Raw genomic sequence first — 16,930 nt, 5'->3', positions numbered from 1 at the left:
TATAAGGAGGTTTGATGATGTCGCAAGATGCTGGCCTCGGCCACAGGCACATACGTACAGATCATTCCTCATAAAGTACATTATGTTTACGAGCAATGCCGTACTACAGTCTGTAGGTACACGCCCCTCGTAAAATAGAAATACACGCCGGTTTCATTATGCGTACTGTCTTCACCGAAAAGGCTTTTTGAAGATCGAAATGAATTTAATTACGAATTCGAAATATTATATACTTGTGTTTCAAAGTCCTTTTTGCAAGCTAGTGAGTTTTATTATTATTTTATGTTGAAGAGCTCTTTGTTCAGTTTTGAAAACCGAAAAGCGATTTGGCACTTTTTTGAATGATACTGATCTAGAAATCGCAAACGCGGCATACTTTAATATATTTCTGAATAAATATAGATTCTGAAAATGAACTTGGCGATAAAGCGATCCAGCACTTCGAGTAACGAAGATTGACGTAACGCGAAGCCTTGAGCGGTAAAGAATACTAACACAACGCATAAAGACAGAGGGTGCACTAACTCAACGTAGTTTATTGTTGACATGGAGCACATTTGCGCGCATACTACCACGAGACACCAGTAGTACGGACTCGTTTCGATTAGTTATCCACGTCATAGCCGCTCCGTGTCTGCGTCACGTCGACGTCACGCTTACGTCATGCCTTTTATGGTCATGCAAGTCCTCGGTCGGTCTATGACCGCGCGAGAGATGGTTGTACTCTACTTCGAGCTTCATATTAAATGCCACTGTTCTACAAATAGTTTTCAAATTTCCCGATACAGTTGGCGTACCTTGAACTCTAAGAACTCGTATAAAAGAAAAATGGGATAAACTGGGAACAAACAAAAGTTTTTCACGTTCATGGAAACAGCCAGTTTATCTGCTCCGTTTATGTATGTTACCTGTGGGTGAAGCCGGACTCAAGCCCATAAAACAAAAATAGATTTATTTATTCGACGTTTGTGTGGGCGTGATACTGAATTATTTGATAGTTTATGGTTGTAGGCACTGGTGTGTGGATTTGTTCGTTTCAATTAAATATTTGTTGTTTATTATAGAATGGTGTCATATATTATGACAACGCTGTTTTTTAATGGATTGGTATACATTATTAGTGTCAATCTTGATGTGAATAAATGATCTAGAAATAGCGAATGGTCGGTTGAGATATACACAAACACATACATACCTATGTACGTGGCAGCATACCTGAATATGTTTCAAAGAGTCGGCGAGCTTAATATAGGGGCCTGCCTTTAAGTCGATAGTCGTGTTCTATCTGGAAACTCATATCCGCTTAATTAAATGGTAGCGCAGTAATCTGATTACAGAGGTCAGTGAAATCAACGTGTAGTTACTAACCGAGCTAAATGTATTACGTACTCGACTGGCCATCATTTAAAATGGATGTCTGTGAATATTTTTAGGGACCCTGTTTTATTAAGTTACTGTCGGCCTGCTTATTAATGTTGAATACTTTACAGTTTTCTCTTATTGTATATTTTTGTGAAATGTCTGGACTTTGGTTGATAGTAGGTAAATGTTATTCGTGTAGGTAGAAATTAGGATTCTTCAATACAAACTTGCCTTGAAAATATTGCTAATTTGTATAAAGCTATACTTAATAAAACACAAATGGAACTTCGAATCCTTTCGAATACGGTAGCTATAGAGTCCAATTTTGAGCTGTATTGATGGAATAGTTATTCCAACCTTTATTCACGGGAAAATTTAATTTCAACGCATACCTTGTTGAATTTGATTTTTATTTCACCGGGTTATGTTTCCTTTTGTGTATATGATATTGGAATTCGTGCTGATGAAAACAGAAGGGAACTATTACATATTTATATTTACGAATATTTACGCTTTGACGAATATTTACTCGACCCGGCTTTAAATAATGGATTGAATTCGTGTAAATAGTATAAAAATGAAATGTATTCCGTGAATCGCAGATAAGGTATCAACATCCCGCTTAATTTGCCATTAGGCGAATAAAGAAATTCAAATTGAAAAAAAGGGAAATCCGGATAATCAGATGGAATATAAATCAGCATTGGTGGGTCCGAATTAAGCGCTCTGTGCGATCCGGTCGGGGCTTACACCCAATCTGTACTAATAGCATCCAATTCACCAGGAATACGAGGATTCCATGTTGTTTTGAATATGTAACGCATCCAATTGAATTTAGAACGCACGTATGGCCGTGTAAAATACCTAACTTTTCCTTTATTCATGAAGCTGTCGTTGTCAGCGTATTTTTCTTGACTTTGGTTGGTCATTGAGCAACATTGAGTCTTTGGGAATTTATTCCGTCCTCTGCTAGCCATGAGCCTCTCTATTAGCCCGCACTGAGCTTGATCTTCGGCTCTTTGTGTCTAATCACTGCCCATTTTATAACATGCAAGAAGTAGTGTTTTGGAAGTAGGTAATTAAATTGATGCGATGCGACGCAAATTGAACTGGTTATCTGGTTTATCCTAAACTATGAATATAATATAAAATACAGCAGTCTTCAAATAAATGCAAACCATAAATAAAATCTTCTAAGTAGTATAAGGAGCTGTATAAGTGTATATGCAAGTTGTCTGGTGGGAGCCGTAATTTATACTTTAATCAACGGTCCCGCTTAGCTCCGGATATGACCGACATCCGCTTTGAATCCACCACTGTGCACTTCTATAATTTACTCGCAGACTTTATATTTATTTTAGCTCCGTATTAGTTCTTAGCTTTACCTAAACTTTAGTCGGATTCCATTTACATTGAGGATTCGCTTCGATATTAAATTCCCTATAAAAGCTGTTTGATATCGAGATCAATATTGACTTATTTAGAGTCGGACTTACTTAACAGATTAACGTTATAACGTGGCTTCGTTAGTTGCTAAACAGATATTATTTATTTTCCTTATCAAGCTATTTGGTTTTCGTATCAGGTAAATTATTCAGTATTGATCTTTTGAATTCCCAGTTGTAGGATTCAAAGGTGAAAACGAGTAAATTTTAATATCTGACTATAACTTCTGTAAGAAAGACTGAAGTAGCACTTACCTACTCTATACGAGAGAAGTAAAATAGCTATTTGGATTGTTACGAGTGAAGTTCTTGCTATAAATCGATGGTGTGACAAAGAAAGGCGAATCGTCATGAACCGTAATATAACACGATGAGCATAAGAAAACCTTATAAATGATAATGAGGTTACTGATGACGACGATCCATTCTAACCTCCACCGTAGTTTTTGCAGCTCGCAGCCTCACATGTTCTTACATATGTCATTAAGTTCTTTTAACAGAACTGGCGCTGCGCCAACTCTGGCTTCTGTGGACACAACTTTGTAGTCACTAATCAGTGACTTCCTACATTTTTATGTCTTTAGTAAGCTTTCCTTGTTCGGGAATATGAGTGTTAATGGTTCGAGCGGAACAATGTATCATACTTCTTATAAGTACGCTTATAACAAGTCTGTGTTTCGAGGTTAAGTCTCGTTTGTACTTCTACTCATACTTTATATTTACGTAATAAGAAAGATACGTACAATTATCACTATAGGTATCCTCGTAATTTATCAGGCAACGTTTCTTATAGTAGGTACTTACTTATATCTTTGATGTATATTTTCAACTCATTTTACGTCTGAAGTACTATATAATAGAGATAAATGGCATGATATACACTCGATAATGAAAGAGAAATACTGAGAAAACGTAATAAACAAGGGCCGCGGTGGAAAACTGAGCAATAAATAAGAGATTTAGCCGTAAGTAATTTACGTTCGTAATACTATCGTCAATATAAATGTACTATTTAATATCTTCGGTCCAAGTAATTGAGTAGTTTATTTCTGCTTTCAATTGTACACCGGCTTAGTTCTAGAATATTTGATGTAGTTTAAAGTGCCTCTAAATGTTCTCAAAGATTGTGGTCTGAGACTGTAGTGAATTTATTATGAAGTGGTTGCTATCCGCGCCTACCGTTCCGCACCGCTCCACTATTGTATCTTCTTTGAAACGTTATATAAATAACGCGGGCTTTGTACACAACTAATCATTATTCCGAGTAATTTCCACAGTTTAGATTTGTCTTGTAATTACTCGGAATTTAATTACTAATGATTTATTTTGTTTAGTCATTATTATTACTGAGAAACATTTAACATTTGGATCTGTTTCCGGGAATGTTTTGTACACATTTTTTGGAAAATTTCTTTACCAATTACGTTTTATTTGATCTTTTATAAAGAAATATGTGTTCTCTTTTTTTTGTTTTATTACTAGTTGATGTTGATAAAAGTAGTCTAAGTTACTCCTTAGTATATGAGCTGCCAATAAAAGTCCCGTGAAAATCGGTCCAGCTATTTCAGAGGTTAGCCAAAAGTTGTAAAGTAAGTAAATATTATTTTAGTATATGTATGGTATGTATATTTCTATGCATGTATTCGTATGTATATACACTTAAATTTTATTTATTAGTTTAGATATATTTTCGGAAGTTGATATATTTTGCACACCTACTACTTTAGGTTAGGTAACGAATATTTCTACATACGATTTAGGGAATAGAAAATAAGAGTACATTCGATAAATGATTTTCATCCTTCAAATTGTTGAATTGATTTCCTGAATGAAAGTAGCAATTAATTTGAAGTGCTACGTTAATAAACTATGTATTAAGTAAAGCACCTTTAGAAATCAAACCTGATTAATGAGCATTATGTAGTAAATGAAGAATCACAGATTGGAACGCAATGACACATTACTTTAACAATACAAATGTGGCAAATAGTTTGTACACTTGTACATATCTATAAGTACCTATAATGTAAGGTGTTATATTGTATCATGAAGGTCATGTTATGGTCAATGGAGTCCCATGCGATTACGGTTGTGTCGTTGTGTGTGTGTGTTGTCGTCTCCCTTTACCCGACCTGGGGACATCGGGTCTCCTTGCTTACGCCAGCAACCACTCGCCTAACGAGTAAGTCCATCTAACCAAATGAACAATAAATTATTCAGAGAGGCATAATATGTTGAATATGTAAATGTGTGTTAATGTTTCAACTACATTCACTTTACATTTTCATAGAGCTCTTAATTTAGAAGTCGCCACGTTAAAGTGTCGCGGGGAAAGTGTTGCCGACGCGCGATGTGAGCTGAATCGAAAACTTCGTTTTACATGCATGCATAAATCTTATCAGGATTGTAGTGTGATATATACACGTACATTGGTTATGTTTGTTATGTTTGTACACGTTCCAAATTAATTGGGATACTGAGATTCATCCAATTTTATAGAACGTTTATTTTGAAGTATTGTTACAATATTTTAATCAATATGTGTCGACTTATAGAAAAAAATTAACGTATATTATTAGTTCAATCCATTTTCTACGTACAAAAACACTTTTTGCATTTTCCCCTGTGAATTCAAATCCAACGTTTATCAAATTAAACGTGGTTTCGATTCCAAAAGGCTTACTGACCACGGTTTTGTTCGAAATACCAACGAATGAAAGCATTTTATCGAATTACTTTCCGTTTACCTATTGTCCAAACTGCACGTCCAATATTTCAATTGAACGGTCTAGTTCTATTCATCCATTCATTCATTAGTCTGTTAGCTAGTAACCACGTAACGATTTAATTTTATCACTGGTGACAATATGATTTGTGGGACAAAATTGGGAAAATAGAGAAAGTCCAGAGAAAATAGATTGAGTGAGCTCTATGAGTTTACTAGTAGGTAGCCCAGCTTCTCTGTGAATCCTAACCGAAGCAATGGATTGAATACAAAGTACATAAACAACGGCTTCTTTGAAAGAACAACTTCACAACTACCACAAACCACACAAGAAGATTCATGTAACCTTTAATTAACTTTATACGGAAGTTAGACCACATTACAAACAAACTAATAATCAGGAAAAACATAAAACTAAAACGATCTCCAGCATGTGTTACCAAGCGTATAACAGTGCTCATAAAAAAGAAATGTATAGAAATGTGGAAAAATTACGACGATAAATTCACTAAACATGTTCCATAAACATTCAGGGCCGGACTCGCCGGGACGCCACGTGCCTCCTCTCTCTTCCACACAATCGCACTTAAACTTGTAACAAAAAATACACAAATGTTGCCGCGTGTAAAAAATAAGATCATCATAATATAGAACATTAAATTTTACTACCTATCTGTTTTGGAGTAAATAAAGACAACATAAAAGACATCGGCCGAAACCGCGTTATTGCTCGTTGTGCTATACATATTACGGCCATATTTTCTTGTTTTATCTACAATGCATAAAACGTGGCTCCGACGCCATGTTTTTGGTTTAAGAAAAGTCATTTTTGCGTAGAAATATAAGAAGCGTTCGTTGGTACCGGCAGCGTGGCACAGGCGAGGGCGGTACCGAGTCTGTCGCCAAGTTTCGAGGTTGTTAACTTGATATTGTGTGCACGACTCTATGAATAGTAGTCGTGGTAAAACACTGCAGTTTATTGACCTCATCTTAGTTTTATTTTCAAAAACAAAACATTACATTTTGCTGGCAAAACTGCATGGTATAGGATTTGAACAAATCTGAATTTGTTTCTTGGGTAATTTATATCTTCAAAGTACCGAAACTATGACGTGTATTCCATTTATCCTTAGCTGGTTCTGATCTTAAGAGTTATTGAATTTATTTAAAAGACGACAGCTATTCCATCTCTGAGTATTACAACAAATCCAGTTATAACAACCAATGTTGATATAATACACTACATCCGAATAAGGCTAGGCACACACCACACATCAGTGGCTCAACGTCCACAAACAGGACAGGACAACGGATCGACTATATTAGAGCACATAAAGCAAAATGTCGTCGGCGACGCATCCCCGGGGAGTCGTCACGACCATCGAGCGCAAGCATAGCCTCGGCCTTATCGTCTCGTTATTGGAAATCGAACGGACCTATCAATATTGGACACTATTTTTGTACATATTTGTGGTCTACATTGCAACCCGTCTAATGTAATGTATAAAAATATCAATATCGTATGTGCGTATACTTTAATAGGTACGTATACGTATTTTTGTTTGTGTTTGTGTTTGAAAAGAACAAAAGCCATTTTCATTTTGTAGATAGGATACATTCATAAAATACGTAGGTACATTTTAGACAACTACTTAAAGCAAAAACTACGAATATTAGCAGAAAACTAAAAAAGTAGTTGGCAACAATTCTAATGAAAAATATCATTTTTATAACGTCATATTAATTTTTATGGCACCCTTGGGAGCGGACCGGCCGTTTGCGCCAAACTGCTGAATACATTGTTTGTGCTTTCAAGTTTCACGCTCAAAAATTTAAATAGGCTAATAGAGACTAAGAGAAAAAGTTTTTTAGTCTGATATTGAACGTCTGTTAGGAAGTACGTCATTATAAAAATATTTGAACACAAAGAAAACTTGAAAATACATAGTTTGAAGTTTTATTATACTACTTCACTACATTACATATAAAATTACCAGTAAACATGGGATCTTGATAATGCGAACGAATTTTATTATGAAGATTAAGCTCTGAAGAAGTGAACTGATTCCAAATGAGTTGTTGAAAACTTGCTCCGTGGAAACTTAGTTTCGAAGCCAGCAAGTTGTAAGAGTCAAGTGAGGAGAACTCGAACTATCATACATGCATATGTGTTTGCAAGACACCTACGCGTTTATGCAATCCTGGTACCTGCAATACGAAAAAAATGTACTTTTAACTAAGATTTTTTTGCCTGTTTATTTATTTTGTATGTCTATTTCGTATTTTATTTTTATTTTTAATGTCGTTTATAAACCAACAATTTTATTATTTTTTTCCTGTACGATGTATAAAAAATATAGTTTTATTTACTAGCTTTATATAAGTTCTTGATCCGGCTCAATCATATTCGCTTTGTTCGTGTTTGATGTCCTAAATTGCCGGGCCATTAGCTGTCTTAATGTGCTCTCAATTATTAATGAAGTTACTTGATTCACTTGTGTACTTGTTAAACTTGGTGTGTCGCGTCAATCTCGAATTGTGTGAGCTTAACAATCACTTTATAAACTTTACAAATACCTAATTAATGTTAATGAACAAACCATTTGACATCTGTACAAGTTTCACTCAACTTGAAGGGACTTATAAACTTCGGGTGTATAAATAAAAAGTATATAAATACTTAGGTACTTACTTATTTAGTTATTTTTTGTAAATGGTTAAGGGATTCAGGGGTTTTTAGTTTGGGTTTAGCCACTTTAAATTGTTTTAAAATTATAAAATGTGTGAGGTTGGGCGGGTTGCAAACTATAAATCAAAAGTTTTTCAGATTGTTTTTTATACAGTTTAAATATTACTGTCTATTAAGTAAAAGTTAGCCTTTGTTAGCAACAAACAGGCATTGGCAGAAGATATTAAATCACAATTGATGATCATTATTTTATAGTTTAAGTGATTTTGTATACTAAGCGTGATGTTCTGTTGCAGGCGCGCTGGAGGGCGGCGCGCTGGGCGGCGGCGGCGGCGACGGCGCGCTAGGCGCGCTGCGGTCCGCCGGCTCGCCGCCCGCGCCCAGCCTCGGCGCCAGCCGGCACAGCCTCATAGGTCAGTACTGTACCTTCCATTGTTCCAGCTACCAAGTCCAAAACCTCTTCATCATTTTGTATTCTCATCTTCAAGAACGTTGTTTTCAGTTATTTCAAGCTACAAAAGTGAAAAGAAAATATGGGTATTACAAAATACAAGTGATATTAAGCTCTTACATTATTAAAATTCTTCAAAGATAAAAATTACAATATTTTAAGCAAAATACAAAAAATAAAATTCAGCAAAATGTATCGAATTTGTTTGCAGACTGAACAAAGTATACATCAAAAGAGCTTTTTATCGCTAAATTAGAATGTAACAAATAAAGTGTACCTCTGTATACTCTCTGTTATTTGTTACTTTCCAATTTTCCATGTTCGATGAACTCTTTCCAAGTCGCGATTCGTCTATTCATTAAGGTCATTGATTCGTACGTCGGTCGCTTCTACTCGATTAACTTTGTATCGAGTTTACTTTGATGAGTGTTACAGTCTTTTTCGAATACGTTACTAATTAGCTTCTTTTGTGTACACGTCAATAAAATATATTATGAACAGTTTAGATGGGATTTTGTTCTTTAATATGTGTGCCGAATATTAACTGTATGTAGGTACCTGCAGTCAAGTCCCATCTGACTACATCTACACCCACGTTCTTAGTCATACATTTTCCTTACCTGAAAATAGAACAAGTTGAGTGACCACTAGACGAGCGAAGCAGTCAAGCAGCGATATGTAATGTGCATAGTTTCGCCAGTGGTGAGCCCACGCGGCTCGTCGTATAGCAGCTTTAATTTGGCGGCATAGTTTAATTAACAGGATTCCAAGTCGTATGTCGCGAGGAAATTGATGAGTTGTGTAGTGCGAGGCGCGGGCGCGACCGACGCCGGGAGAGGGCGTGCACAGGAGACAGGAGAACTCGTAAATCCACTACGTGGGTTGCCCTACCGCTTGATTAATTTATTTCCAGACAATCCGTGTTACTCATCTGAAAAGCGTTATTTAGGCAAGATTCTGTTGCTACGCCCCATCCGTATCACACTAATTTCTTCTGTCGTTCCCTGAATATTTATTCCGCGCCCAACTTGCCCCTAGTTACGTGGTCGTGAGTCACACGCGGTAATCTATGTAATAGATTGTAACAAATTATTGTAAGCCGCAGAACCGGGCCGGGATCATCCGTTTCGTGGTTTCCGTCTTTAGAAGTTTCAACATTTCTCTTCGGCTGGTAATTTGACTTACAAATGTGTTGTGATATCTGACATTAAAACCGCCGTTTTTTCTTCTACTAGCTTAAATTCAAGTTAAATGTAATTTGAGTGAGACGTGTCGATTAAATGAACATAAGAATGTGCTTATATCTGTTTTTCAATGTTTCCTTTAAAAATGTTTCACAGTATTTTTACCTCAGACAAATACCAGGTACGCTCTCATAATTTTTCCCTCGCTGATTCAGTTTGCGCACAGAGTATAATCTCGACTTTAAATAGAATTCAGTGAATTCTATCGGAGTTGTAAATTATTCTAAATACGTTATCGGCTGCGGCGGGTTTGTGTTAAGCCGCATTATAATAGATAACCAGGAATTATTCATGTGAGACATTACCAATGAGAACTCGGAAACGGCTCGCATACATTGCGCAAAAGATTAAGTAATTACTTATTAAATGTATTCATACGGAACTTTATGGTATCAGCTTTTATTGAAGTTATAATAGCTGTCGTATAAATAATAAATCAGTAGCAAAATGTTTGAGGAACTGGAAAAATATTTATTGTGTCCCGTCTCGAGTTGTTTACACGTACGAGTAGTATTGCAGTCAAGTGCAAAGCTAGTGCGCTAACCGAATCATGTGCTGAGATATACTTCGTGGACTTTCCTCATTTTGAGAGGGATTTGGTTGATCTAAACACGTATGTTTTTTTTTGTATAAAAATACAAATGCAGCTTAGATAAATAGTACAAAACAACTTGTGGCCGATACAAAACTGTAATTGAAATCTATGAACAGATTTATCATAATATTGAGGTTTCATTGTATCAACTAAAGCTATTGAGATATTACTATCTACGTACATTCATGTTAGAAAGGACAAAAGGTCCCAATGTCTACGAATGTTTCTTTAGGACACGTGTAATGGGTATCCCTTGAGAGGTAATTAATATTTAATTCGGCCATTGATTGTCGCCTAAGGATTCAGTCGAACAGTTCCGATATATCATTTATTAATCGCTTCAAGGGTGCCTTTGTGATTCAGTCTATGTGTACAATGTAAATACTCACAGTCAGGCTAAATGTAACACACATTTGTGTATTGAAAGTATATTGGACAATGTATTAACAACTAGCTTTTAAATGCGGTTTTGCCCGCGTGAATTAGCTTATGTCTATAAATAAAGCAAGAGGAGGTAATAAACTTACTTTCTCATTAAGCATATTAGTTGGGATTTGATTGCGCCATTGGCCGCGCCTACTACGCCACTTTGTGTACTCGTAGTAGCTTATGCTACTACGAGTACACAAAGTAGCGTAGCATATCAATGTAGTATATCTATGCTAGTAGCTAAGAATGATCTCGTATGTACCAAAAATTATAAACAATTCTGTGTGAATCTTCCGCAAGTTACAACTATAACGGCTGATCAATGTACATCTTAAAGGCGACATATTTATATGATTGAAATTGTCGCACGTTTCGGTGCACGTGTATAAAATCGCTGGGTAAACAAATCAATGGTCGGCGTATATGTCTGAATACAAATATTCTACCTTCGTGCGTAACGTGCACGGTAAACCAGTACCGTAGTACGGCGTTCGGCGCGCCTATTGGTTGGTTTATTCGAGCAGGCCAATCAGAGCGCAGAACGCGCCCTCGTTTCGATTACTTTAAACATAAAACAAATTCATACTAAGGGTATGAACTTGAGTAAATATGAGCGGTCTCTTCAAATCTTTGAGTGTTAAATATATCGGTATGATCTGTAACTTGGAATGTTTGCACCCTAACTTAACTTTTTTTTTGGTTTTTAGGTATTTATTAATGTGGTGGTTTTAGATAATCCCAAGGAGCATGCTGAACGATATAATGGTGTTACTAATTCTGGTATCATCAAGTCGATGGATTTTTTTTCTGTTAGGCGTTAGTTTAGCTATTATACTTTAAAATGATACATAATGATGCCAATCAGCAATCAGTCAGTAAAACTGCGAAAAAACAATTATTACATACATGTGAAGACAGATTAAAGATCCTGAAATCTGCCCAACTGTGGCCCAACTGTACTCTAATTGCAGTTAAATGTTTATCTAATGTACTTTAGCATTAAATAGTAAATATTTTGATTTTTTACACTCTGATGCAATAAGCAATTATCCCAGTGACATCAAAACATAACATACTATAAATGTCAGATATTTTAATGCAATTTCACGCGACACGAGGGAGGACGGCCGATAATGACATGTTAAACTTATCATTGCTGCTGATAGCTCTCGGAATCACTGGTAAATACTCGTAATTATAGCAGGCGGCCGCGTGTGACGTCACACCGGCAACAACGCCGTCAATTTATAGTTCCCGCGTGGCGACTTCATAAAATTAATGCGGAGCGGTGACGAGCCCGCCATTTTTTTCGTTATATTTTTTTACTCACTACTTTTGTCTCTAGAGGCACTAGCAGTGAAAACACTCTATCCATTTTCACATCCGAATGTGCGAAGTCCGGAAAACGGTCAGCTTTTATTTTACGAGTTAAATATTGCGCTTTTGAATAAAGTGTCTGTTTATGAAAGTCAATTATTTATTCTAACAGTCAATTTTATCAGCTGCATAGATATCGGAGCAAGAAAATGTCAACTGTTATCTTCATGAGGAAAATATTTAACAAAAATTAAACCGCTTTAATTTGTACGTAGCCTGTAAATGACTAAAATTATAATTTTCGCTTATTACGAATACAGTTTTATAATATTGAGAAGAGTCGAGGGGCGTGCTTAGGGCTCTCGTTCATGAATATTACCTCCAGAATTTAATATCAGCCGAGCTGCTCGCGTGCCGGCTCTCTGGAAATACAGGCAACACGACGAAGTGTACCTATGCGTCTATCAGATATTTTGGCATATTATTCCTTTTTGCATTTTTATAACGAAGTTTGGAAAAAGATTAGTATTGATTGAGAGACGTTCGGAACATAGTAATTTCTCCATAATAATAAAGGATAACAGATAAGATCGATAGAAATGAATTGACAACAATTTTTACTAAAAGCGCTGTTTCAGAGAGAAACCTATAAATATATCACTACAAATGAATTGAAATAAAACACTGAATATTAAGATCCAGTGCATAACACGTTAGTTTAGACGAACAAGGCGGATTCTCGTTCCTGAAATGAAAATTTTCTTCTAACCGAAATGAAAAAAGTAAAGAAATATGTATTACATTTCAGAACCCACGCACGACGTGGCGTTACGCATTGTTTAAATTTTCCATATGAATTACTCGTAGGCGTCGAATCCTCTCGCTCACCACCCAGGTAATCATATGAAAACACCTATGTTTTTCTAAGCCATTTTAATCCTCGCAATCTTAATCCTCTGTATAATATCAGTGTTGTGTTGGCGTTGTACGTTAGCGTCGAAAGGAGTCCGTATTGCGCCACAATCAGCATAATGCCGGATCGCCGACGAGAGGCTACGTGACAAAACGTTCAATGTCTCAATATGCACTCGTTATCCATCACCCGCTCCATACATAAACCATGCAGTAAGCCGTACCTTGAGCGGTAACACCTTAGATTGCGTTTATGGGATGAACGGCAACGTCGCTTCGTGCTTTGGTGTTATTGTTTGGCACTAAAAGTGTCACTTTTTCGAATGGAAAGAGTTTCTGTCAAAAAAGTTCTAGTGTAACCAACTAACGTTGGTGTAAAACTGTTATACATAATTTCGTAACAAACTTATATAACAACACAATATTTGTATTCCACAATAAATTATAAGAAAGCCAATCTCGATTATTAGAAGCACTCTTGAATTTGAAAAGAAAATTAAAGAGCACGATACAATTTGAGGCTTTTAGATTCGAGGCGATAACCCCGACGAGGGTTGAATGTGGTATACATTATGTAAACGATATTCTTAAGATGGCCCCATGATAACTAAGGGATGTTGTGATTAGGTAAATCGTGAGTGTTTTTATCGTAGGTACGGAAATCTCAATCACCTATACATATCTTTCGTTGCAGTGGTATTTACAAAGTTGATTTTCGTAGCAGTTTTCTATAACACAAAACATCTTTTATTGAATATACGAATAAATTTTAGTGACAAATTAGCTAGTTATTTATGTGTTGAATTAAATCTATTCTTCATTACTTATTATTATACTTATAAAATTGACAGGAACAGAAATTAAAATCTACTTATTACGATCTTTGGCACACCAATAAATACACTTGAACACACACAATAGTAGCTATCATACACGAGTGACGTCATAAAAACTAACAGACGAACAGAGATAGATGTCGTCCTAATATGTCGCGATGATCAGTGATTAATCGCGCGGACAGTTGGGAAACCGCGCTGTCATGTGTTGTCACACCTCGTCACGATGAGTGGTCCGGCCCGGCGGGTACTATGTAGCTATGATATTGTTATAATACTAGTCTTTACATACAAAATAGGAATAATATAGTGAAAGTATTGGGTCGATATCTTTATATTTGAACGTTTGTGGACGTTAAGGAAAATATCTTACCTATATGCCTTACCATAGGTGGTTTTATTACAGAAATAGAGGACTAAAAATCAGTTTCTGTCACTGTGGTCTTTATGATTACATACGTTGTCATCATCCCTATTGGTAAAGTATCTAGATTGCAGATAATATTAGTTCTAAATTCCATGCATATGATAAATTAATCGTGTCTATGATGGTATGTGATGATATTTTGTTAAAATCTAAACGAAATCGATAAATGAACTTGAATGAAATACTAGGAGAGATTCAACATTGGCACATAGCATTTAATCTTGGGGAGATGCTTGAACGAAATCTCTGGTAACAGCTACTAGGTATCTAGCACATGTATGTATGTATGTACATTCTGTTACATAGTAGGTAAATGTTATAAATAGAATGTTTTCTTACGTAAACTGACACCTGTCTGACGTCGGCACGGACGTAAATGAACAAAGCTTTTCTCCCACTTTTGTTTTACCTAGTATTATAATAAGGAGGGAATTCGTTGCCATGGTAACGGTTAACAACCATAATGGTCTTGGTTTTGGTCGATTAGTAAACAGTAGTATAGATGGATAAACACGGAACCAAAGAAGAAAAAAAGAACTGAATATTGATTCGCTTGGTATAGCTCTGAGAGTATTATTTTATCACGATAACTTTGTAGAAAACTTATCCATAATTACATATTTCAGTCTGTTTATTGTATTTAGAGATTAATAGTAGGTACGCCTACATTCCCGAAGGGTAAGCAGTGGTTTACAGTCTCACAGTTTGTGGAGTACGGCACAGTCCCAAGGGTGGGGAAATTTCAGAAACAGTTTCTAAACTTATGGGCGACTGTTGAGAATTTTCTTAAGCCAGGCCTGTGTTTTGGCACGGTCGGTCGCTTCAACATTGTCGCTTCAATTAAGACTTCTATGTTTCTGATTTATTATTTAATTAAGGAAAAGGTTGGAGTAGTATTGATTTTTTAAATAAACGAGTTAAAAGCGCGTTGTTTGCTTTGTGTTTTAGGGAAATTATACAGTAACGCTCGGAATACCGCAATAAATTATGTTGTTGAAATAAAGGAAAGCATTTGGGTTTTTACAGTTTAATGTTTCTTAGAGAAATTATAAATAATTAATTTTATTATGAGCTCATATCCTTGCTTAAGGAACAAATTGCGCCACCGAAAGAAAATAAATGGTGTATCCGCCATCCAGTACTTATCCGCACAAGTGTGGCAATTTGTCAACGCCTATCTATGTTGGCGATCTTTAGCCCTTGTACGGCGCGTGTACTGCGCGTCATGCTGGTGGCTTTACACTTTATTAATAAATAAATATAGTATAATATAATATGAAGTTAGTTTGTGATTTATCAGTATATCGCTTCTACATACCTAATTAATCTATGAATAATTTTACTTCATAAAAGTACAACAGTTTTGATTTGTAACAACAGTAACACCTGGTTGCGATACCATGAATGTTTTTGCATACTTTATAACCGAATGATTTGACTTGGTTATTACATTCCCTAGCCTCTCCCGCTGTCGTAAAACTAGCAGTTTATGTGAACATTATGTGTAAGAGTATGTTAACATGGTGGCTGTATCGCGGGCCTTCAGCGACGTGTGGTTTACGAGGTGACGGAAGCGTCCGCTACGATTTTAATAAAAACCGCTTTCGCGCTGTCTAGCCGAGGAGCGGCGGTGGCGGCAGCGGTCCGATGAAATATGACGCCGGTGTAATAGGTGTGCGGATAAGGGACGTAAAAGTTTCATGACGGCCGCGCTCCCTCAATATCCGGCTGGATGTGCGGGATGGGCGCGGGATGGGCGCGGGCTGCCCGCTGCAGGGCCGCTGGACGGGACTTGCCGACCGAGACCATTCGCCTCCACTCGCACGCGATTAACTGAATTTTATGTTACACTGGCGGCCGCACGTCACTTTGGTAATACACTTTTATAAAAACGTTTCACTAAACTCCTTTTCGTTGCTGACTGACTATAGGACCTTTTGTGATTTTTACGGGATTAAGGTTTACTCTGAAACTTACGAACATTCCTAATAATGTCTGAACTACAGTTATTTACAATTTTTCTGATGTACAGGATGAATTAAAGTAAAACGTTTACATTAAAGTTATCGTGAAGAAAAATACTGGAGAAATTATGAAACAAAGTGTCTATTCAGATTTTTAAGAGGCAAAGATATTGCGCGACACCCCCGTGTATAATAAAATCCTAACGTGTGTAATACTCTGCGAATGGCGATAGGTGTCATGTCTTGTGCGAATATACGTCGAGTGTCAACCGGGTGCCGCGCAGTCGACATTCGATTAAGTACTGTTCACCCGGCGAAGGGATATCGACTCTAATACCCCCGTGTTTATGTCATCTACTTATTTTTGTATTCGCTGCCATGCAGCCCCATTACATAAATCTTAATGTGTAACGTTTGAAATGAAGCCAATATATTCAGCCACTTTATGACCGAACAGCTCATAAACTACGTTTAGAACCGCCGCCGCTTTGAGCCTCTCGGTCTATATCTGTGTGTAGAAAAACATAATGAAAT

General features: G+C 36.5%; 1 protein-coding gene across 9 annotated transcripts in view; it reads left to right on the top strand.

The window, feature by feature from the left end:
• The window catches only part of LOC118262523 (cyclic nucleotide-gated cation channel alpha-3), a 76,161-nt gene that overhangs the window by 13,410 nt on the left and 45,821 nt on the right, over nt 1-16,930 (top strand). For all 9 annotated transcript variants that reach the window (XM_050697374.1, XM_050697371.1, XM_035573960.2 and 6 more), the window contains one exon: nt 8,518-8,634. In XM_050697374.1, the coding sequence (XP_050553331.1) occupies nt 8,518-8,634 (117 nt within the window). The remainder of the gene's footprint in view (nt 1-8,517; nt 8,635-16,930) is intronic.

This window comes from Spodoptera frugiperda, chromosome 12, assembly GCF_023101765.2.
Source record: "Spodoptera frugiperda isolate SF20-4 chromosome 12, AGI-APGP_CSIRO_Sfru_2.0, whole genome shotgun sequence".
NCBI lineage: Eukaryota > Metazoa > Arthropoda > Insecta > Lepidoptera > Noctuidae > Spodoptera > Spodoptera frugiperda.
This window is presented reverse-complemented; position numbering and strand designations above follow the sequence as displayed.